General features: G+C 41.9%; 3 protein-coding genes across 7 annotated transcripts; 2 read left to right on the top strand and 1 right to left on the bottom strand.

Annotated features, from left to right (window-relative positions):
* The first annotated feature begins 346 nt into the window (after positions 1–346).
* LOC137139136 (uncharacterized) lies at positions 347–3333 on the top strand. 4 transcript variants are annotated; one of them, XR_010916276.1, is made up of 6 exons: positions 347–967; positions 1069–1467; positions 1635–1712; positions 1969–2004; positions 2166–2192; positions 3007–3333. XR_010916276.1 is itself a non-coding variant. In XM_067525943.1 (6 exons), exons 1-6 carry the CDS (start codon positions 380–382, stop codon positions 3034–3036), a joined length of 1161 nt encoding a protein of 386 aa, XP_067382044.1. In that variant the 5' UTR covers positions 347–379; the 3' UTR covers positions 3037–3333. The 4 variants fall into 4 exon arrangements, 2 of the variants coding, with proteins under 2 accessions (XP_067382044.1, XP_067382043.1); XR_010916275.1 differs by having other exon boundaries at positions 1969–2010; XM_067525943.1 differs by having other exon boundaries at positions 1632–1712.
* Positions 3334–4558: 1225 nt separating this feature from the next.
* Positions 4559–9598, top strand: rfc2 (replication factor C (activator 1) 2). The gene is made up of 6 exons (XM_067525946.1): positions 4559–4825; positions 5432–5537; positions 5729–5830; positions 7705–7963; positions 8727–8987; positions 9277–9598. The coding sequence occupies exons 1-6, from the start codon at positions 4597–4599 to the stop codon at positions 9385–9387; spliced, it is 1068 nt and encodes a 355-aa protein (XP_067382047.1). The 5' UTR covers positions 4559–4596; the 3' UTR covers positions 9388–9598.
* Positions 9599–9762: 164 nt separating this feature from the next.
* On the bottom strand, positions 9763–23781 carry LOC137139137 (protein NDRG3-like). Of its 2 annotated transcripts, XM_067525944.1 has the most exons (17): positions 23587–23781; positions 20871–20966; positions 20486–20518; positions 17582–17687; positions 17348–17468; positions 17145–17207; positions 15696–15756; positions 15418–15504; positions 15202–15258; positions 15011–15114; positions 14679–14744; positions 14525–14576; positions 14262–14309; positions 13576–13611; positions 13051–13102; positions 12329–12367; positions 9763–11283 (listed from the first exon to the last, which is right to left on the bottom strand). In XM_067525944.1, the coding sequence occupies exons 2-17, from the start codon at positions 20925–20927 to the stop codon at positions 11114–11116; spliced, it is 1152 nt and encodes a 383-aa protein (XP_067382045.1). In that variant the 5' UTR covers positions 20928–20966; positions 23587–23781; the 3' UTR covers positions 9763–11113. The 2 variants fall into 2 exon arrangements, with proteins under 2 accessions (XP_067382045.1, XP_067382046.1); XM_067525945.1 differs by lacking the exon at positions 12329–12367 and having other exon boundaries at positions 23587–23772.
* Between the last annotated feature and the right edge of the window lie 929 nt (positions 23782–24710).

The following is a 24710-nucleotide window of genomic DNA, read 5'->3' as shown; positions in this document are numbered from 1 at the left end:
GCAGTAACGAGTAGTAAGAAGTAGCAGCAGCATGTTCGTTTGTTAACTGTAAGTTTTGTCAGAATGATGGTAACTTCATTGATCCACAGGGGCCTGGGTATCACCTGCTGCCAGTTGAGACCCTATAGGTCTAGTGCTGATAACACAAGCACACTGTTGTTAACAATAATCAACATAAGTGCTGAATTGTTTGAGGCCAAGATTTGAACCAATGTTCTTCTTTGTAGCAGTGAGTGTCTGCTGAGAGCTGGTTTCTGAAACCTTTAGGGTGCAAACAGGAAAACCACAAAGCTACAGGATGATGACATGGTTTTTGTGTGAGTATATGATCATAAGCTTCAGGCTGCAGCTCTCCACTGTTGTCAGTTGCACAGCAAAGATGAAAAACCTCCTGACTAATTTCCCTTTTGATCAACTTGGCGTCTGGGCCACAATCATTGTGATTTTTACTTACAATGTTTTACTTGAGAGAGATATGGCCTGTACGTGCAAACCAAAAGAACAACAACATGAATGCAATCTTTACATTGTTCTGCCAACTCTCACAGTATTTTTCTTGATGCTCTTGATGGACAAGAAGTTTCAGAGAGTCTGGAAATGTTTTTGCTACAGTCCATGGGGATCAACTCAAGCTGAACAGAACAAAACATCAAATGAAGATGACTCCAACAAAAATGCTATTGAGCAGGAAAATGCACAAAATCAACCAGAGAATCCAGGCAACAACCAGGAACATGGAAACTGCAGAGGTGTGTGTTGCAGACTTCTCTGTGTTTTAGTCTCTCGCTTCTTCAAGGCACTTTTCATCAGTGGTCTGTGGGTTGTTACCGTGTTCATCGATGGAGACTGGTGGGTTTGCTGTAAGAATGATCAGTCTGAACAACAGGCACAGTTATCCTGCAAAGACACAAACAACATAACAACTAAGGAAAAGGAAATGATTGCTAAACTGAAAAACACTTCAAAGGTGAGTTTTTATTTTACTGTTGTCCTTCATCCTGTTTGTCATCATCACATTAGTACAGTAATAATGTGATAATATAACTGTGTTTGTTGCTCTGTTTTCAGACTAATGGCTTCATTATACTTCTGGTTATTGTTTTCCTGGCTGCTCTAATGTCATGTTGTCCATGGAGAAAATGCTGTTATAGCAAAAAATGTCTGTATGACAAATTGATTTTGGAAGAAGAGAAAATTGTACTGACAGAGATTCTGAGGACGGCAGCAAAAGAGAAGCTGAATGATGCCTTCATTGTCAAAATAGGTGATAAAAACTGGGAAGACTGTTATAAAGTTGCCGATGAGTTGATGAAATCTGACAAACCTGCACTTTCTGAAAAACAAAAACAAGAATTTGACAAGTTGAGGGCAGCAGCAACAGGAGAATCAACAGCAGGAGAATCAACAGCAGGAGAATCAGCAACTGGAGCAACAGTGGGAGCAACCAGCAGGAGCAACAGAAGTGATGTCAGTAGTTGCATTTACATAAACACTGGGCGACTTAAACTTACAGAATGTCAGATAATGTTAACATAACAGAAGAGGATAGTTTGCACTTAGTGTGCAACATGTTTTAACAATGTCTCCACAGATTAATTTAGAAAATTATAGACGTTATTCTTTATACGTAGCAGCAGGATGATCAGCAGCCTCAGACGTCATCTGACAGAACCAGTCGCAGTCAAACTTCTGCTGGAGAAAGTTTGGAGCTGGTGAGTCACCGATTTCATATTGTGGCAAAGCTTTTGTCTAAACTGTGTTTTGTCACTTTGCAGCTTATTTTCTAAATTCTAGACAAAACCTGTAAACGTCATATTTCACATACAAATATACATTTTTGTTGCATTGTTAAACTACAGAGTCCAAGTCAGACCACAGTGTTTCTTTAGATGGAACCAGATGAGATGCTCTGCTCTGCTTGTTAAACTCCAACTTCTCTTCTTCTGTTTCTGCTTGTGTTAAATACAGAAACCGATAGGATCTCAAGGGCCTGAAGACCCAGGTGTAAGTGTAAGGAAATAATCAAAGTAGTTACCTCGGACCTTTAGTAAAGTCATGTTTCATTTTTTGATGTCATCGTGACAGATTATAATTCTGAATTTCTCTAAAACTGACCACTTGGAGATTTCCAAAGGTTTTTCTCACAGTGTGAAATGTCATTGCAGAAATTAGGAGACAGACCAGAGACGCAGGTAAATACATTCATCTACTACCTGCTTTTAACATATATTAGAAACTCACCATTTTTCTTTAAGTGCAGAAACAGGTTTGTTCCCAGCGAATGTTTAGTTTAATATGGATACAGGCTCTGGAGGCCCATGAATAAGAGCATCTGAAGTCTGTTCAGATTTTATGTTTGAGCTCAGTTAAATACACAAAAAAAGCACAGACACAGAAGGACAGGAAAATAAAATACGGTGTCCTCAAGTGTCCATGTTTGGTGGACTCGCACAGCTAGATTCACAGGTTTTTACTGAGGAAGCTGAACCCAAGGGTGGATGCTCCAGCCCACAGGGCTGCAGCTGAAACCTCCCACAACAGAGCAAATATCCACCTCAGCAGAAAAGCAGAATGGCAGAAGGTACAACCTGCAGTGGAGGCCATTCACAGAACCGGTAACAGACATGCAGCTGAAGTCAACGAGCATCAGCAGCATTTATTTGCTTTGGTCTCGTTGCATTTGCAAGTCACCTTATCAGCCTCAGTGTCTAGAGATCAAAAATGTGGTAATCACACAGATTATATCCATGAAACTGTGAAATCCATGAAAAAAAGGTGAATGTGTGAAAACAGGGAAATCGTGTTAATAGTTTGGGGAAACGTGGCTTTTAGTCGACGGCTCATGGTTTGGGATGTTTAACAGGCCCAGTAATCGTATGTAAGAGATCAAAAAAACTGTAACACAATTTCAGATTATTTGTGTAGTTCTGACTACATGGAGCCTCTGTGCATTAATAGTGTATCAATGTCTTTATTGAGAGTTTTTAATTCTTTTTTTTTTTACAGAGTCTCCTCTCGAGCAATGATAATCCATAGATACAGTGATGATGAGGCTCCTACATGCTGTAACACCTACAATCAAACTGTTGTCAGATTTTTTTTAATCATCTTTATCAGGAATGGAAAACAATGTTTTATCAATAGAAATGGTTTGATTTTATTCCCTTGTTTAAGTAACATTTTTCCTTTTTTGTGCATCAGTAGTTAGTGGTATGGTAAATATTCCATTTGAATATTTTCTATATTTTTCCATTACGATCTATTATGATTTGTCAATTATTTGAAATTTATTTGATTTTATCATATTTTAATAAAGATCTGAACTGGACATTATGGAGCCTTCACTGATCTTAAGTTCCCCTTGCTGTTTGCATGAACATGACGGAGACAGTCTTTCTGGATCATGTTAATTTCTGGGTGTCTCTTAGTGTAGTAGAGTTGTAATTACTGGACACAGAGACAAACTGTGTCCACTGACACTGGTTTCCAGAGGTTTTTCTGAGCCCATGCAGTTATTTCACTACAGTTTCATGTCTGTTTTTAATGCAGTGGCCCCTGAGGGTCCAAAGATCACAGCCCTGCTACTGTCTTTCTGCCTTGTTCCTGATTCTCCATCCATTCATCATCTTATGATGAAATTTATTTGATTTATAATGCTATAATTAGCATTAACATTTAGTGATGCCCTTTTGTGTGATTTCTTTTTTGTGGATTATAGTTGTAAAATTACCTGATATCAGTAGCATTATTTGGTGTTTGAAAGTCACAGAAATATAGATTTTTTTTTTTAATTTAAAATCAAAAAGGACAAAAATCCAACATGGCCCCAAAGATGACCAATAAAAAAGGACACAAAATGTCCACAAAATCAAATTTGCATTAAGAGAATAAAAATACATACAACTGATGTAGATGCTTCATTTTTTGTCTTTTGTGTCTCTTTCTGGGGTTTAGATGAAGGAAGGACGGAGCCTTTTTCTGTTCATGCATCTTATAATAAAGGATAAAATACATTATGTAGAAACATTTTTTTTGTCCTTTCGGTTTATCCTGTGAGTTCAGTGTTGCCACAGTGGATCATTGTCCGCATCTTGATTTGGCAGTTTTTATGCTGGAATTTCCTCCCAATTTTTTACTGGGCTTGTGGTTCAGTGTCTTGCCCAGAGACACTTTGACATATAACTGGGACCAGGGATCGAACAGCTGACCCTGTGGTCCGTGGATGACTGCCTTAACCTGCTGCCCCCATAAGTTAATTAATCAGTGTATGTTACATATATGTAACAGGTTGTTTTATGTTGTTATTAAAAAACACTACATTAGGAAACAAGTTTAAAGATTAAAATAATAAAAATAGTTTGCTCGTCTTTTTTACTTTTACTTATAACTTTATGACCCACATCAAATATTCAACCACTGCAGAACTGAACGATGTGTCATTTAAAATAAACACCTTTTGTGTGTGTTTAGTTAACGCGAGATTTTACAAAGTGGTTGTCGGCCAATCAGAACCGTCTCCATCAAACGCTCGGCCAATGAGGCGCCAGTTTATTGTTGTGTCGGTTTCTGCCGCAGTTCGCGGGCTGACTGACAGACATGGACGTGGAGATGATGGAGGCTGAGCACAAACCCACAGAAAGCGGACAGAAGACGGAAACGGAGGCCGGTGAACCTTCGTCTAAAAGCTCCGGCGGCGCCTACGAGCTGCCTTGGGTGGAGAAATACCGGCCGCTCAAGCTGAACGAGATCGTGGGGAACGAGGAGACGGTGAGTCGTTTGGAGGTTTTCGCCAGGGAGGGAAACGTCCCCAACATCATCATAGCAGGTCAGTGTGTTACAGACATTTACCCGCTGTGGGTTAACGTGACTTCATCTCCACCTGAGTTTAAACCGGTTTCTCAAATCAGAACTGCAGAATTTTCTTTACCACATTCAAAGTTTGTTGCAGTAGGACTCGAACCTGAGCCACATGAAGACGGTTTAAAATCTGCACATGACTGATGAAAACTTCTTTTGCTTCTGTTCTCTCCAATTCAAGGTTTGATCAGTTCATACACAGCAGCAAACATATGACGACTGCTTGTCAAGTGATGAAGCTTGTTGCTTGTTGCTCAGCATTTTTAAATAACTGTTCATTCGTTAGTTCTACTGTAACTATACCCAGTTATGTGCATGTTTTCAGGCAACTTCTGAAGAGGCTGATTGGTAATAACAGACCATAAATTTTTAATTGATAATGTAAAAAGTAGCTGTTTTTTTCTGCCCCACTGAACATTGTGAATCCCTGCTTCACTGTGGTAAATTGGTGAAACATCTTTATTGAGCAGTGTTTCCCATTGTGAAAGTGTAATGGAGTTTACTGCTGCACTAATGATTTTTTGAAGTCATAAACAATAAAACAAAATATTAATATCTGTCTGTCGTGATCTAGGTCCTCCAGGCACAGGAAAGACCACGAGCATCTTATGTTTGGCCCGAGCTCTGCTGGGAGCCTCCATGAAAGACGCCGTGCTGGAGCTCAATGCTTCAAATGACAGGTGAGACTCGATGTGCTAAACGCATCAGAACTGTTAAAGAACACAGGAATAATGGTGGTTTGCGCTGCCACCTCACGAATACAACGTCCCCGAGTCAAATCCACATGCCAGCTGTTGTCGTGTTGTGTGGAGTTTGCACGTTCTCCCTGTGCTGCAGTGAACTGAGAATAACAGTCATGTTGTGTCTGCAGAGGAATCGACGTTGTGAGGAACAAGATCAAGATGTTTGCTCAGCAAAAAGTCACACTGCCTAAAGGACGACACAAGATCATAATCCTGGACGAAGCTGACAGGTGAGACGACAGAAGGTGGAGACAGTTTATATGACACTGAATAAATACAGTTGTAGTACAAGTTAATATGTTGTTATCAGCACCACAGGTATTGAGTTAGGTCTCTGCTTCACCTGCCAGCAGTTAGTTACAGCTAAAATCATGTACTGCTGGTTATTAAAGCACTAAAATGTTGTTGTCACATCAGAATCTAGTTGTTGCTGACTGAGTTTTGAGTTTTTATTTTTTGCACCAGCCTGAAATTTATTTCCACAATCGCTGTGAGAGACCAGGACACACACACTGTAGTTACTGTGTGTAGCTCTAGTTACCTGGTTCCATAAATCTTTTTCAACTGTTATAGTCTCATTTTTTTTCCTCGTACAAAAAGGGTCTGAATTGAAAAACCACTTTGTGTCAAATGCAGACACATCTCTGTCTGTACTGATCCATCATCCAGCTGCTTCCCTCTACTTTAATACAACATAGGAACTGTGTGTTCTTCACAGGATCATTAGCTGGGGAGACTGGATTTCTGATTTACTTAAGGAAATTGTTGTTTCTTGCTCTGAATAATTATTAATATATAAGTGACTGGGTTGTTATCACATTTTTGTGTACTTTAAATACTTATTTTTTTACTGAACCCTATTAATTTCTTCTGGCTATTGCAAAGAGGTTTCATTTAGGTCAGGCCAGAATTTGATTCCGATTTGTGTGGGTTAACAACGACCGGCACTGGGCTACTGTTTGCTGAAGAAGGAGAGGAGGAAGGTGCAGAGAGAGAAGAGGAGTTTGTGAGGAATGTTCTAGAGGTGAAAAGAGTATCTGACAGGTTGATGAGGCTGAGGCTGGAAATTGAAGGAGTGATGTTCAATGTTGTTAATGGTTATGAACCACAGGTAGGATGTGAGTTAGAAGAGAAGGAGAAATTCTGGAGTGAGTGAGATGAAGTGATGCAGAGCATCTCCAGAGGTGAGAGAGTTGTCATTGGTGCAGATTTCAATGGGCATGTAGGTGAAGGGAACAGAGGTGATGAGACTGTTATGGGCAGATTTGGTCTTCAGGACAGGAACACAGAAGGACAGATTGTGGTAGACTTTGCAAAGAGGATGGAAATGGCTGGAGTGAACACTTTCTTTCAGAAGAGGCAGGAACATAGGGTGACGTACAAGAGCGGAGGGAGAAGCACTCAGGTAGACTACATCTTGTGTAGACGTTGTAATCTGAAAGAGATCAGTGACTGTAAAGCATTGGTAGGGGAGAGTGTAGCCAGACAACACAGGATGGTGGTGTGTAAAATGATGCTGGTGGTGAGGAAGATGAAGAGGACGAAGGCAGAGCAGAGGACGAAGTGGTGGAAGCTGAAAAAGGAAGAATGTTGTGTGGTCTGCAGGTGCTTCCAGATGACTGGCCCACTACAGCTAATGTGATCAGGGAGACAGGTAGGAGGGTACTCGGTGTGTCATCTGGAAAGAGGACAGCGGACAAGGAGACTTGGTGGTGGTACGAGGAAGTTCAGCAGTGTACACAGAGAAAGAGGTTAGCTAAGAAGAATGAAGCTTAGCCGCAGCAAGACAGAAACAAAATCCACTGGTTATGTTTGCAGCTCGACACTGTTTTCTGTCCCCTGCTGCTTTTGTTTGTATCTTGTCCAAAAACAGTGGCCACTGTACGTCCCAGAATTCACCTCTGTCGAATCTTTAGACTTAAACCCCCACAATCTTTCAAATACTGGTTTATAATCTGTAGATTTTCTGCTGAGACAGGATAAACAAGCACCTTGTGATTCACAGAAGATACTATACATCTGTTTTTACAGACTGAAGGACTGATTTCTCCTTTTTAAAATATCTAAGCACATTTAACTGAGGCCTGTCGTGTTCTTCCTGCAGTATGACAGACGGAGCTCAGCAGGCTTTGAGGAGGATCATGGAAATCTACTCAAAGACGACGCGCTTCGCTCTCGCCTGTAACGCCTCAGATAAGATCATCGAGCCCATCCAGTCTCGCTGTGCAGTGCTGCGCTACTCTAAACTGACGGACGGACAAATCCTGGCCCGGCTGCAGGAGGTGGTGGAGCAGGAGCATCTGTCAGTGTCTGACGATGGGCTGGAGGCCATCATCTTCACTGCCCAGGGAGACATGAGACAGGTGAGGGGAAGACCTAACCAGGGTTTTCACAGCTCCTTCAGAAGTTTAAAAATGGATTAAATGATCACAGAGATGTTTAACTTCTCAGAAGAGAGAAAATGCATTGTCTTGTGGTTTTCCTCATATTTAGTGAGGAGCACTATGCTGACAGGTGAGAAGCAGCTGGTCTGTAAAAGATCTTATTGTTTGGTTGTAATTATTTGCAGATGCTGGATGAGTTTTAGTCCCTGCTTTAGGTTAATGGACGTGATGAAGAATTCCACACTAACTTGTGACAAAAAACATTTAATATCCTATTTTTATGATTCTATGGTGCTGCTTCAATTAGGCCCAGTGAAATAAGTCATTTTCTATAGTATAGTAATTCATAAAATACACACATTTAGTATGAGCCATTGTGTGTAACATGGGGATGATGGTGTCGGTCATCTGCTTTATATTGGTTGGTTTTGACATGTGAGCTAAGACTAGTTTACCTCAAGTTAACAATTAGCCGATCAAGATCCAAGTCTTCATTAATAATGGGGTTAGTAGCTTTTAAACAATTGTCATAAATGGCTAATAAAATTAACCAAATTTAAAGAATATAAACAGTTTGAGCAGTAACAGTCATGTCTTAAGTGTTGGAACCTTAGTAGCTGCTTAATATTAATATAGTGAAGTAAAGCAGCAGCTTTGTTATAGGTGAGATGGTGCAAAGAAGCAGTAAGTAACAAATGCTGTATGTGGACAGTAACGTGAAAAACCTGGTGTTTGTTTCCAGGCTTTGAACAACATGCAGTCCACCAACTCCGGCTTTGGTTACATCAACGGTGAAAATGTGTTCAAAGTGTGCGACGAGCCCCACCCTCTGCTGGTGAAAAGCATGCTGGGACACTGTGTGGCCGGGAACATTGACGAGGCCTACAAGGTGGTGGAGCAGCTGTGGGCACGGGGCTACTCTCCAGAGGACGTCATCGGAAACATCTTCAGGGTCTGCAAGACTTATCAGATGGCCGAGTACCTCAAACTGGAGTTCATCAAGGTGAAGCAGAACCTTTAATGATTTTATCCAACGTAGTGCAGCACAACATAATTTGCTTGATCCTCTTAAATCAGTAAACAAAATTTACCCGATTGTCACTGTTCAAGCTGCTTTTTTTGGTTCCACAGAATAGTGAATATTTAGCTGTTCTGACTATTAATACACAGCAGCTGTGGATTTAACTGTCTATTAGCTGTTTCCCCCCATGAAGCAATAAGTGGAAACTGTTCCTCTCCGACGATCAGTGGCTGCTAGAACTGTTTTCATTTTGCGTGTCCATCTTCTCCAGGAGATCGGTTACACTCACATGCGGGTGGCTGAAGGCGTGAACTCCCTGCTGCAGATGGCCGGTCTGCTCGGTCGACTCTGCAGCAAGACGGTGCCCCCTGCAGCCAGCTGAGCCCACCAGGAGCCCCCAGCCCCAACAAAGCTGCCGCTGCCCCCTCACACACTGAACAATGCTGTACGTTAGAGCCAATGTGTCTTCAGCTCTTCACCCCGGAGGACATTGTGATCCTCAGTGTATTATCAGGGACAAGCTGTGTCCCTGTGTGGAAGCAAAAAGTGTAACACTTGAAACTTTATCTGTAATTAAATCACACTTTCATTCATTTGTTCTACATTTAGTCTCTGACTACTTCAGTTTTAATTCATAATTTCATCTTGAATATAATAAAATGCTATTTACCTGTGTAAGTACTTTGACATAGTGACACTGCTACATTTACTACAGCAAACCATCATCAAGTCTGCAGTGGAAAAAGCCTAACTCAAGTGGTTTTGGATAACAAGCTTTATTTCCTTACAAACCTTGTTTACATTGCAACACATCAATCAATGCTTCAGTACAAATCTCCAAATAAATAACTGCAATAAATACTAAGAACAGATGGCAGAATTATAGTGAATACAGAAGAAAAGTATTTGCTTCAGATATTAGACTGAACGGCAGTTTGAGGATGGACCCTGACGTTTCCACTACAGGCTGCCTGTGAGTTGGACGTGTTCAGAAAACCATTCTGTGCTTCTGACCATCTAATAAAAGCCTGTGAAGTCTGCAAACAACCCGGATTCATTTCCTGCTCTAGAAGCTGTTCTGTGATCCCCAGCAGGGAGCAGCATCACAACGGAACATTTCACTGTGTGGAACCACAGAAACCTTCAGTGTTACTGAAGTCACACATCAGCTCACCAGTCTGTTTATGCATGTTATGATTTGGATCTTTGGATAAAAGTAAATGACCCCATTTATCACATCAATATTTAATAATCTATTGGATAATCTGAAATCTCAAAAAACCCAAAACAGGCTGTTCCTGTGAGGAGGGGGGTTTACAGCTGAACAACGTCTGAGTTACTCACTAGACCGATAACCACAGTTTGCATGCCAACACTCCACAATGAGCATGCTGTCGACAGCCTGATGAACAGAGAGAAGGAGCTTCAGTAAAAGCTCGACTGAAGGAAACCACGTAGTTGTGAAGGCTGATCTCAGGATCCACATCGGGTCAGAGGATAAAGAAAACCAATGACTCACCCTCCAGAGCCTCAAACACCAGAGATAAGGGTTTGTCTGTCTACAGAAATACTACTGGTGTCCTACTGGTAGAAGTTCTATCACAATGGTTTAACCATTTAAAAAAAAAAAAAACTGGTAAAAAGATTCATCATTTCAGAAACAATTTGCACGTCAACCAACAGCAGCACCATGAACAACAATCAAAACAAAAGAAGAAAAAAGGACCAAACTGAAGAAATGTGAACGTCTCTACAGCACAACTGTAAATAAATATGAACTGGCCAAACTCCATGTACAGTTACATCTACAGCATTACCACGGCAACTGCATCACTCCAGGGGGGAGGGAGTGGAAGACTGAACCAACGTCGGCGGATGAGATAGCACTGGATAACAGAGCCAACATGGCTGCCGCTGGCACAGAAAGGTTTCTAAACTCCCTAAACGCTAATTGAAGGATTCCTGACAGCAGTCGTCTCTATGTGATAATGTGGGGAAGAACTAAAACAGCTGAACTGTTTGGCTGCAACCTGGAAAGAGTTGAGTTCAGATGAAAGAAGGAAGAATAAAAGAGGAGTAAAGACAGAGACACCAGAGCAGGAACAGTCCTACGTAGTCATCTCGATGGTTTGTGGCGCCGTAAGTTCAGGGCTGGGGCAGTCGGCGCCCTCTGGCAGAGCAGTGGTGGGACCGCGGCTCCGGACACCTTCTGCGGAGCCGACGCTGGACGCCGAGTGGGTCCTGGAGCGAACCAGCCGGGTCATGCCAGCTGTGGGCACTGTGCGTGTGTGAGGGGCACAGACAAACAACAAAACATGGTTCAGGGGTGTGAGAGCAGCTTGTTCTCAGACATCACTGTCCAACCAGCACAATGCGGATTTGAATCATTCACACTGCAACTGAGTAGATGGATTCAAATCTGATGACGTGAGTCTGAGGCTTCGTTCACACTGAAGATAAAAGATTTAGATTTTCTCTGATTAGATTCAACGTCTGAAAAACATCAAGCTCAACCTGCTGTTAGGCTGCTCACAGCACAAACAAAGCTGAATGTCATCGCTGCTCAGGGGACGAGTTCCTGGAACTAATATTCAGCACTTCTCATTCCAACCTCCTTAGTGACTTATGGGGATTGAAAGAGGAAGATAATTGGTGAAGCCACAGGGGCATTAATAACAGTTCGCTCGCACTGAAGAGAAGTGGGCTTTACTGGACTTTAGTGGACAGGTAACATGCTGATTCAGAACATTTGTAAACAGTTTCTTTTTGAAGGTTCGCATTTTCATTAGTGAGTGAACAAGAAATATGAATCTCCAAATATTCAGGTCATCAGGTAATAATGTCCTGTTATTGGCCAAAATACCTGTTGCTACTGTCCTTTGTCATATGACAGTAAAGAGAACATGTCTGGGTTCTGGATTGTGGATTGGACTCAACAAGGCCCCACGAGAGGTCACTATGGTCTCACCATGTTCAACTTTTAAAATTAGAAAAGTTTAGCAGATTAATTTATATCCAACAAATAATCAGCTGCAGCCCTGAGCTTTTCTTACTACACTGCTGTCTGTCCAACTGCATTCAGTATAAATTTGTCTGTTATTGTTGCAGTTTCTGCAGTGTGAACGGAGCTGAAGTGTGTTGACATGCAGCAGCTGCTGGTCACTGTCACTGCAGAAGGGAAAAATAAATCAGTGTGATCAGCTGATCAACACCATGCACACACACACACACACACACACAGACACAACAGCAAAGAAACTGGTGGAAATGGGAGGAGGTGAGGAAGAAGTGGGGGTTTAAGATTCTGCTTTGAATCCTGATACCTGATTGAGTGCTCAGGTGGTTTGATACAACATGAGGGACTGAAGGAGACAAAGACAAAGAACAGAGCAGAGAGGAACGAGGACAGGTTGAAGAATAGTCCAGTCCAACACACACACGGAAGCAGCTTCAGAAAAAAATTCAACCCTCTTCACTTTCATGGGTTTGTAATGAATAATTTAAATTAAGCGAAGGGGTTTGAATACACTGAATCGCACTGTGTGTGTGAAGATGATCCAGCAGCTTCATAAACTGCTGCTGTACTTACAGATAGAGACAGGGCTGCAGAGACACACACACACACAAATCTAAGACACATTTGTGCAAACACAACTCTCTAGTTTCAACATCTTTTTTCTGCATTTCATTCTACATCAACATGATCAATATGCTCTTTCTTTCCAAATCATTTCATCCTTAAAATAGTAAAAAACAAACAGGAAATCTAGTTTGAAATCTAGTTTGACTACACACAGGCTAAAGGTGACAAGGTGACTAAAGTGCATCCTCTGAAAACTAAAGGCTTGTTGCCATTGAAGAGTGAGGACAAATAACAGAATCATGTTAACATGACACAGAAACAACCACCAACACGTTATAGACACATGTAAACTCAAATTAGACTGAATCATCTTTTACAAAAAATATATTTTTTTGTCTAAAAGCTTCAGCTGTGTGCGATCTTGCAGTTTCAGTGACGTAGAGAATCATTAAATGTACTCACTGTAGCCCATCCCCTGGACAAAATACTTAAAGGCCTCTGCTAGTTTTCCAGGCTGAGGAAAGAAAAAAAATCTGTTAAGCAAATAACGTTTGAAGTCATATTCATGTATATTAACAGGTTTGCATCTATGCTATTGGTTGACTATTGGTAGACTGGGGTCTGGCAGTCATTGCACAGCACCACTGCCGTCCACCTCAGCTCAGCACCTTCACGTAGTCTGTGTGATTCAGAACATCCGTTGGGCACATTATTAGAAACGATGGAAGATGCAATACTGCAAATGCCCCAGTTGGGCAGTTTCATAGCAGTAGTTTGGAATTATTTAAAGAAATAAGGCACCTAACAATGTGATGGTACTAGAATGATGAGTGTGGACTTTATGCCTCTGTCACTTACAGTGGATAAGAATTTGCAGAGGTTTGGAGCAATAGGAGCCATGACAGTGACCTGTGACTCTAAAGTGCACGTGGGCACGTCGACCTACCATTAAAATCCAATGTGACACAGCAAGTGACTCAGACTCACCTGCACAACCTGGGGAAGACCTCCACAGTCTGCCATCTAGAGGAGACAAAGAACAACACGTGTGAGAACACAGGTCTCATGGAAAGAACATTAACAACCACAACATAGCACCACTGATTTCCCACAGGGTTTTTTTTCCTCCATCTTCAGCTTGGTGTGTGAAATGCTGCTGAACACTGCGTGATAGGTCCCAGCATCAGCTTTATAGCTTTAGGGTAGACAGTCTGTGCCTTCTTCATGGCAAATATACATGGAATACATTCCACACTAACATGATCAGCAGATGTGTCACCATGGTCATAAAAGTATACACATAGTAACTGTATTCTTGGTATTGGTACAAAGGGGCTGAAAAGGAGAAGACCACTGGCTATTTGAGTGGATGTTTACTTTCCATCAGCTTGAAGCAGTCTGGTCATTATCTCCAACCTCTGGCATCAACAGGGCATTTGTGCACAGAGACGTGCTGCTCACTGCATAGTTTCTCTTTTGTAGACCATTGTCTCAAAACCCTAGACAGGTTTTGAAGACCAGTCCATCTGGTCTATGGACACTTTATTAGGTACACTTAGACAGACAGCTTGTTAAGTGTAACTAATAAAGTGTCCATAAAAATTCAGCCTAAGAGCCAGACAAGTGAGACGAGAAAGGCAGATATTCCAGAGAGGGAAAACACAGACGGTCACCTTGAGCAGAGTAGTCTTTGTGGGGTTCAGTCTGGAGTTACACTCCACCTGTAAAGCAGCACACACAGCATCACTTCAGAGGACATTACACTGACTTACATCATTTCCTGTGGTCTCACTTTAAACCAAGAATTTCCTCTTTAGATTCAGTGATTGATGCTTTGTGTGCTTAATGGAAGGTGACCCCCCCATAAACATGCACACTTAAAATAATGTGATGTTTAATATTGGCTGTTGTCATGGAAACACTGCAAGACACTCACCACCACATCAACAGCAGGCGATGTGTCTCCAACCACCAGCAGAGCAGGACACCTGTGAACACACACACACACACACGAGTAACAAACATAATGTGTGAGTAAATTAGATGTTTAAAAAAAATAAATACATAAATAAATTTAAAAAAATTGCTACCCGAGTGTGAGGACTGTGTTTTCATTCAGACCAGGGACAGGACGCTCCATCTGCAATTCAGTACGACTAACACACACACACAGAGGTTTATAACATCTGGCAGCTACTGTAAGAAAGTTCTCTAAACCTTGAAGAATGTCAGTGTAGAAAATGATAAGAGACACTATTGTGGATTTTCACTAAAACCCTGGAGCTGAAATAAAACTACGGCTAAAATGGTAACAAGTATATGGAACAGATACAGACGGTTAACTTGCTTTGTGTTTGGCACCGTTTTATTCATTTAATGTGGAAACAGCCATAATGCACCTATCTGGGCTGCAGCCTCCCACCTGTCGTAGCTGTTGTAGAACATAGCCAGGTTCTCCTGGGGAATGTCCTGAGAGATGTGGAGTCTGTACGTCTGAATGATCTCCTTGTTCTCCGTTAACTCATCCTACAAACACAGGTTTAATAGTTGAGCAGAGCTTCATCACTAGTCACAACAGATCCCCATACAATACTGAAGTGTGTTCGTCCTCACCGTGCTGAAGTGGTGTCCCATGATGATGTCAACCAGGTTACTCGTCCAGCCGCTCACCTGCAGGAAAGAACAACACTGCGTTTTAATAAAATATTTGTTATTTTAATTATATATTATTAGAATTTTGCTTCAGTGTGTAGTCCATGTACTGACATGTCCATTATGCTTAGCTGCGTGTAAAGTGTGTGTGTGCGTGCGTGCGCGTGTGTGAGAGACCTTAGAGGCAGCCCAGTCCATCCAGCCTTTGGCACAAGGATCAATGTTGATCAGAACTAAACCCTCCACCAAACTGGGCTCTTTCAGCTGCAACACAACAGGAAACATCATCATCATCATCATGGCAGCTGCTGTAAAGTCCCTGTGAGCCTTTGAATGACAAAGCATTTCTAAGCTGCTCAAGGATTCTAACTAGCAACTCTCCACACACTCACTGAGCTCAGCAAATTTCTTGATAGTTTATCATTTTTGCTCAACCAGTTCAGTGAAGTACTCACAGCAAGTTTGGTGAGGATGTAGGCTCCAGCACCAACCCCAATACCAATCACACTCTTTACCCTGATACAAACAGAAATACACACACAAGCAAAGTCATGATGTGTTTTAACAGAACCATATTATAAAACAGCAGTTCAGAGCACTTTGCAAAAGTATTCTAGTACATACATGTCTTTATTATATAAATATAAAGTTAATAAGACATGCACAACATATTATCTATGTATCTATGTCTTTCTATATAAGCATATCATATATGCAATCAATGTTCAGAACACGTTCTGCTGTGGCAACACCTGAAGGGACAAGCCGAAAGCCGTTACTGTGGCTGTCTACCGACAATAGTGAAGGGGGTTCACGCCCCGGTCTTCTTGACCACATGTCAAAGTGTCCCTGGGCAAGACACTGAACCCCTAACAGCCCACCCCCATCTCCAGCTGTGCAGTACCAGACCCAAGCCCAGCAGAAAGTGGAGAGGGTCACATCAGGAAGGGCATCCGCTCTAAAAACTGTGCCAAATCAACGTGCAGATGAATGATCCCCTGTGGGGACTCTGAACTCACAGGTTAAGCCAAAAGGGCAAATTTCTATCTTTCTTCCTTTCTTTCAGCGGCTACGATGAGCAGCCACATGGATTAATGAAACAACCAAGATCCATGAATACATCAGGAAGATGAGCCAAATTGATGAAGTGCTTAGTGAATACCTCAGGCAGCAGAAACCAGGGGAGCAAGAAACGCAGGAATCCTCATGGAAGCACAAAGTACACAGGATGTACCAGCATCAAAAAGAAGAAGTGGCTGATATCGAAACATCCTCCCAGTAGCTGGAAGAAAGCTGGAGTGAAATACAGAACAGTGGCACTGATCCTAGAAGCCCAAGAGCAGGCTCTAAGTACAAGATCAACAGAGGACGGGGGTCTACCATACCAGGCAGGACTCCAGGTGCAGGCTGTGCAGAGATGCCCCGCAGACAATCCAGCACATAACAGCAGGGTTCAAGATGCTAGCAGGCAGAGCATACATGGAACACCATGACCAAGTGGCTGGCACAGTGTATCAAAGCATCTGTGCCAAGCTCGGGCTGCAAGTCCAGAAGTCAAAATGGGACACACCTCCAAAGGTGTTGGAGAATGACAGAGCCAAAACTGGGAGAGGGGCTCCAGCAGATTCCTGGAACAACATCTGACATCTCTGTCCAATAGTGTGCAGTCCTGACAACAGCTGAGATACTGCACAGGACCCTCAAGCTCCCAATCCTCTAGTAGACGACCCAAACTTGCAGGAAGGAACATGACCACCCCAAAAAGACGGGGCGAGTGGGATCTAACCATGAGTCAGTGTTCAGTGAGGAAGAAAAGCTGATGTAAACGTGACCGTGGCAATGATGTTTTAACTGTCTGAAGTCCCTACTACAATACCCATCATGCACCTGAACAGAAGACTTACTGAAGCTGTGTCAGGACGGGTGGCAGCATCTCAGCCAGCTCGTCCATGGTGGGGTACTGGTACCTGCACAGACACAAACCCTGTTACAGTAAGACAGAGTTCACACTTCCATCTGCACCTTAGTATCAGTAGAGCTCTGGATTGAACAAAAACAAAAAAATCCTGGGGGAAAATGTGTGTGTGTTTGTGTGTGTGTCTTTCACCCGGTTGGGAATATGGGAGCGTTCTCCTGTTGTCCTGGAGCATCAACATGGAGAACTGAGAAATGCTGCGTCACTTCCTGCATGTCTTCATAGTTAAATAAGCTGTTAAAACAAGACTTATCTACACACACACACACACAGATAATTTGTGTGTTAGAACAGTTTCTTGCATGTTTTCTTTCTGTACCACTGTGTGTTATATGTACTGTATGTAGACTGTGCGTATTTACTCACGGTTGAGTCCAATGTCATGGTAGGTGAGGATTGTGGGTCGGTTACCCTTAGCAACTCCCCTCATGGTAACGTGCAGCACACCGTGGGCCGTCTCCACATCGTGCTCCTGAACAAGGAAACAGATAAACATCCTGTCAGCACCAGAGTCCCACTGCCATGAGCCTTGAGGGTAATGAAGCCATCAAAATGATTTCATGCAGTAAAGCCAGCGACACCCAGCCAGAGGAAGATACACAGGGAGCATGTGTCAGTGGAAGTGTCACCAGTCCTGACCTCTAATATTAATAAAGACAGTAAAACATCCTCCTGATTTCACCAAGACCATTAGCAAATCATGATTAGTTTTTCTGGGAAATATCTGAAAACCTCAAACATTGGCCCAGGCAGCAGCTGCTCGCTGAAAAACGGACACATTAATTGAGTAAAAAATCAAGCTAAGAGAATGTTGTCATTTCCAACTAACAATCTTATGATTGTGAAAGGCAAGAAAACCACCTCCACTGTGCACATGAAGGCACCACGTCATATAGGTCAGCATCATATCTGTGTGCTGCTTTTTACCCTAAACTCTGATTATGTTTCCAATCAAATGAAGCAGAAAATGGTTTTGCAGAAAACAGGCAACAGAAATTGTAAATCTATGTACATTCCCTCCCACTGCTATGACTATTAGGGGTTATTCATAAATGGCTGTATATTAGCATAAAAAGCAAACTGCAGAACATAATGATATGAGGTGACTGAGAAACCTCTGGTCAAAGATCAAACTATAGAAAACCATGTAGAAAATATTATGGAAACATTTAGGGTAAATAGTGAGCATACTGTACAAATACGCTGTACTGTGTAAAGGCCTGTATGTGTTGGAATACTTGGCCAATAAAGCTGATTCTGACGATACTTACAATATCTCAAAGCAGCAGCAAGTGGCGTCACATCAGTTGCTGTAGTGGATGTACACGCTACCTGTGCCATGTTGTGTGCACTAAAACAGATGCCAAGCTGCAGCACAGACGCTCTGCACTCACAGCAAATGAGACCGTTTGAACTGACACAATGTCTTCATATGTTTGAGGTACTGTGATCCAATTAATGAGCTGATCATGGAAACACTTGATTGATCCTATTATTGGATTTTTAAGCTGCACCACCCGCCTGCTTCCTCACGTGCACTAACAGCTGTATACCTGTACATTTCTGTACTGGTTTGTCCTTCATTGTAAGACCAACTATTTGTGACAAAGCAGACTTGGTGTCATGGGGCTAAAAACTGAAGTACTCTCCCAGAACTATCAGTCTAAAAGCATTTTCATCCCTGTACCAACGTAAGTTTTACTGGTTGCCTGCAAAAGAACAAAAGGCCAAGGCTGAAAACTAGAAGCTCTGGCAGATGTACACGTTCAATTTCAGGGTCGCAGTTTTTAAAAAAGTGCCCAGTTTTCTCCATTAATGTCTGTTGTATGTGAAATATATTTAATGTTGTACAAAAACACACATTTTAATCTGACTTAAGTGAGATGCATATACTTATAAGTGTGATTGTTCTCACTCTATTCTACAACAGAAACAGAATCCACACAGGTGAGTAGGGTAAAACAGTTCAGGCCTCCCAGCTAACAGCCTGTATGCAGCTAAACAAGGCTACGGAGATAACAAGCTCTAACGCTGGCTCCTGTAAGCTAGCAGCTGCTAAACCTGCTAACTCACCACCCCAGTTCCTAAAGAACGGAAGATCTGGTGCAAATCCAGAGAGTCACACATTCTGACACAGGGAATGAAGAACACAGAGTTTTACTGTGGAGAACAGCCAGGAATCATAAACAGAAGGAGAGAAAGGGAAGAAAAAACTAAAAGGTCAGCAGAACGAAGGAAGAGAGAGGGAGGGAGGTTTGATTGGATCAAGGGGAATCATCTGTGTTCTTACTGGCTGAGAGCAGCAAGGACTTAAGGTCTAAACATCCACCTGTTGTCCCTTTTTTGATCCTTCCAATGTTTATCAGGCCTTTTCTGTAAGTGGCCTCCTCCTCTGATCTGCTCTCGTCCTTTAGTCTTTGCTTTTCTTGTTCTACCACGTTTGCCCCCACAGGGAAATAAATTTTTTAAATCCAGCGACAAACACATAGCTAATTATATCTAAGTCACGTGAGACATGCCCAGTGATTTTTAATTAAAACTTCTCTCTCAATGTTCAGGCAGCTTGAATTCAAAATACAGTAACAATTCATAATTAACTGTCCTGAAATTACTATCCATTGTTAGAACTGACAGATGGTAATCTGACACCTACAGTGTTCAGAGGGAGTTGATTTTTTATTCCATGATATTACAATGTGGCGTCTGACACTAACAAACATATTGTGCACAGTTGTGTTTCATACACAGAATATTAACGAGGTTTTTCCCCCTTTTAAAAATAAAGGACAAGGCAGTAAAAACGCAGCTCCTGGTTGAAGAGTTCTTTTGCCTCAGTGACCTCAGTGACAGTGTTGGATGACACAGTTTTATAATGACTGAGGGGAAGTTCTGGTGACAACTGAGGCAGAGCTGAGGCTCTGTGTGGATTTAACATAACTCATTGATGCAAACTGACCCGCTGCTGCCACAGTAATCAGTTCAGCTGATCAATATCTGTCTGCTTTTTCCTTGTCTGTCCATGGTGTGTTTAGTCTGACTGACCAATAACAAATCTGACAAATAATTAGGAGCCTCTGATATTTTTCTCTGAAGGTAAAATTTTGTGAAATTGCCTCCACAGTCAGCAGCAACCTTCCGTTTACTTTCACCCTCATGTTTTTGTCTTTTAAGGTTTTAAATAATACAACAACTGTGTAGAAACCTGATAAAATCAAAGTCTATTATATTTTAAATGAGAGCTTACAACAGGAAGTGTCAAGGTGAACCTACCTGACAGTCAAAGTCCTGGAGATTTCTCCCATTCTGAAGAGACAAAGAGAAACGTGACATTATCTCCCAAGACTTAAACTATCAAGGACAAAAAGCAGGTTTAGGTCAAGAAATCTTTGACTACTTCTTTATTTACATGTGGTTAAATATGTAGAATTGCACGTTGAAGTGTAACATAGACTGAGGGATGCACAAAAAGGCCCAATAATGAAACAATGACCTTTAACAAAATTTCAGCAAGTTTATGAAGCACAAATTTTCCATGTTTACAGTAATTCAGACAAACTTTATCTGCAGGAATAACTACATTCAAAGTAAACTCTGCTCATTATGCTGCAGGACAGCTACATGTCAGTTTGGTTTTTTGACTGAACAGCTTCCTCACCTGTCCTGTCAGTAGTGGTTTGATCTCAGTCAGCTGGACGTCGTGAAGCTCCTCCATCCTAAGACCACGTTACTGCCAGTCAACGTTGTGAGACACCTTTTCATTAAAAAAGGAGACAGCAGCGTTAGACTGTGTCTGCCATTTATTTAACAGCTTTTCTAATGTAACATCAGTTTCTGTTGCTTCATCTGAGATTTTGTTTCTGCCAACTAAATCATTGAGTTTCACTGATTTCTTTTCATTGTGCTGAACGATTTGACAACCAATCAATTAAACATTTTTAAATGTCCAGCATCTTACGCACAGCGTGTATTGATATAGTAACCAGTACTAGTCGACCCATGGGTCAAACTGCACAAAATGTCATCCCTACGACCTTCTATACTGTAGCATTTGGCTCCATTTCCTGAGAGTCTGTCCGTCTCTCTGACTTTCAAAATGTATTCAGATCCACTGTTCACACATGCTGTTGTGTTGTAGGTTTCATTGTAAATGGGGTCAGAAAACTCACTGAAGTGATTGTATGTCATCTGTTACCCGCTGAGTGAATGTAATGGAAACAGCCAGTGATCTCTCATTGGCAGTAGGCCACCTAGTTTTGTGTGTGTGTGTGTGTGTGTGTGTGTGTGTGTTTCTGTGTGTGCGTTTAGACAGGTTGGGTAACAGTGTTTCAGCCGAGTGCTTTGGATGGATGTCGAGCTTCCTGCAGCTCTCCCAGATATCTGGCTTTGTCCCAAACAGATAGCAGATAGCTGACTGTGAAGCTACAGCAACTAGTAAGGATCAGAGCACACAGTGCACCAGCCTTCAGGTTTACTGTGTCTCAAAATATATTTTTGTGCATGCAGAAGCAAACGAAGAAGCTAAACGCAGCAGAAATCCATTTTCTTCAAGTTTATCTTGAAATGAAATCTGCCTGGGATGCTGAGGATTAAAGAAAACACTTGAACACATCAGAAACCTGCATACTGTTATAATTTCTCCACGTTCCAGATAAACACATAGATGGATAAATCCAGTATAGGTTTAACTTTACAGGGGGAGGTAGGAAATAAATAATTTACGGAATTTACTGCCCTTCACTCGCTCAGGCTGACTCCTGCTGCGGGTCCGATGGTGAAACTCCACAACAGAGACTGAGCTCTACCCTGCAGCCCAATACACCGTCACAGCGATAACGTGTCCTGACAGCCTGACATCACGTACACAAACATTTATGCTCCCACAATACAAGATTTAGGACCTCAGTTAATCAAACTGAGAACACTTTTAAACAGAGACACGAATAATCCGGATTTTAAATGGAATAGATGCACAAACAAAAACACACTCAATAACAACTATGATTGCAGATGATCTGAAATCTGGATGAATCTATTATCATATGTACTGAGAGGTAAATTCCCCTCTGTGAGACTTTTATGTTTATCTGTGAAAGAAAATCAACTTCTGCCTCATCCATAACATTACATCAGCATTTATTAGCTTATTTGAAATTTGAATTAAGATGTTACATCTACGAAAATGTACTAATAATTAGAGGTGGATCAACAATAAAGTGTTTATTCAAGCACTATATTTAAATGCAAATGTAAAATTCCTGAATGTGTCTATTTCATTTTAGTTTTATTTCATAGGGAACATTTTTTTTTTACTTTTTCCTTGTTACATTTATCTGCAGCTTTTACTGCACAGCTGTGAAAAACTGTAATAAATAAACATTTTTCTATGCCAAATGTTACAGTTATGAATTGGTTCTCTCGTTGAATCTGCATATGAATTAAACTTGACACCTGAACGATTTAGATTTCTGCACAAACCTAATTTATGAGAAACATGGAATAAATGTGGGGGGGGGGGCGAGTAGCTTCATGTCATCAACAAAATGAAGTATAATGGTGATTAAAACCTTTGTTCAGTGGTGTTTGGATCAGTAACTCAGATTGATGCCCAGAGGAATTGAGGTACATTTACAATTTGACTGAAGGATCGGAAGTATTTGCACAGTAGTATAAGGTCTGTGTGCAGCTAGTAGCTCCAGCTGTCAATAAAACAAAGATCATATTACACCACCTGAGCAGGTGCACACACATACTTTCCGCCGCCGGCAACAGGTCGTTTAACTGCAACCGCTCGTGATAATAAATGTTTCACACTGAACGGAGTGAACGATGCTCTGCTGTCCGCCCACACACGCGCGCGCGCGCGCACACACACACACACTCACAGAAGACGTAGGACTCTGCAGCTGATCCGGTGTTAGACGGCGGTTAATTAACGAGCCTAAGGCCAAAACAGACGGTCTACGATTAATAGAACCTAGTTAGTTATTCACACATACACACAACTCTTTGTACAACCATCCTTGTGAGGACACTCGGTAAACGCATTGTAACCTCTTTTCGCCTTAACCACCAACCACCACAACTAAACCACGACCCCTAACCTGAACCTGCTGCACGGTCTGATCTCTAACTGGTCCACGCAGGAACCCAGACAGGTGCACACACCTGTAAACAAATCCACCGTCGCCATAGAACATAGGCTAACGCTAACCAACATCAGCGTTCACCGATCCCCGCATCCGAGCGGGCTAACTAGCTCACGAGTTACCGTTAACACATAAACGCAATCACCTTCCAGCTAACGAGCTCTTAACTAGGTTAGTAGCCGTCACAGCAGCTTCTGAACCGAAGTAAAAATATAGGACACTCACCGTAAGCTGTTAGCTACAGGAGCTATGTGAACGATCAGTGTAACAGAGCGACTCGTTAGTGGGGTCAGTCAACACTTAACTACTGGTACTAGACGGAGCGGGTCGCGAGCCTCCTCTCCCTGAACTCAGCAGCACGCGGATAACGAGGGGCGGGGCTACGTCCACTAAAACATAGGACGCTCCTTTAGCGGTCACGTGACCAAACAGTGAAAAGACAACAGGTGTCGGATCTGACGGTGCACAGACACATTAGGTGACGTGCGCGTCACGGGCGCGTAAAGACAAAGTGGGTCCCCGGGCACAGACCGAAGGGGACCCCCAAAGATCCTGGACGAGGCCCCAGACTGAGCCTCACTGCTGTAGCCATGTTGTGTCACTTTGGTTATTAAAACCATCAATGTGCACAATTACATGAAATTGTCGGCAAACAAGTTACATTTTCTCAATTTTTTTTTTAACTTGCTACATTTCTGTTCAACCTACTTAACCCTAAATTTGTTATGGCTTTATTTGTCTTTATTTACACACAGATCCTTTCTCTTTAATGTTCTCAGGAATTTAAAGCAATTTGTGTGACACAAACATTTGTGTTGACAATAAAAGTGTTATCGTATTCTACTCTAAACAAACAAGTCCAATGGCTACTTATTATTGCAAATAGAGGCTTTATTTAAGAAACCTTCCAGAAAGGGACCTGGTAGCTCAGAGGTAGAGCATTGGGTTGGGATGCAGAAGGCCGCAGGTTTGAACCCCTCCCCACCAGGTGTGACCCCCAACCACCAAGGGCCACCTTGGTGCTGGTCTTGAGCACGGTTAAAATGGGAGGGTTGTAGCAGCTTTTGAGATAAAAAAAAAAAACACCCCATGCCAAAAGCAGTTGATTTAAAAAAACTTCCAGATTAAAAACTGAAATTAATTTAAAGCTACAACTAAATTAAACATGGCTTTAACTCTTATTAATACTATATAGAAACGGTATGAAGAATTTATTTTCTGCCAGTAGCTGGTCAAAGCTTTATTGGTTGCTTATAAACATGAACTGTAAACATAAAAACTGACTAAAATCTTGCAACCAAGGATTAAGGATCATCTAAAACTGGGGTTAACAATTAATCTAACAGCAC

Source organism: Channa argus, chromosome 13 (genome assembly GCF_033026475.1).
Source record: "Channa argus isolate prfri chromosome 13, Channa argus male v1.0, whole genome shotgun sequence".
Classification (NCBI taxonomy): domain Eukaryota; kingdom Metazoa; phylum Chordata; class Actinopteri; order Anabantiformes; family Channidae; genus Channa; species Channa argus.
The sequence above is the reverse complement of the archived record's forward strand: the minus strand, read 5'-3'. Positions and strand labels throughout refer to the sequence as shown.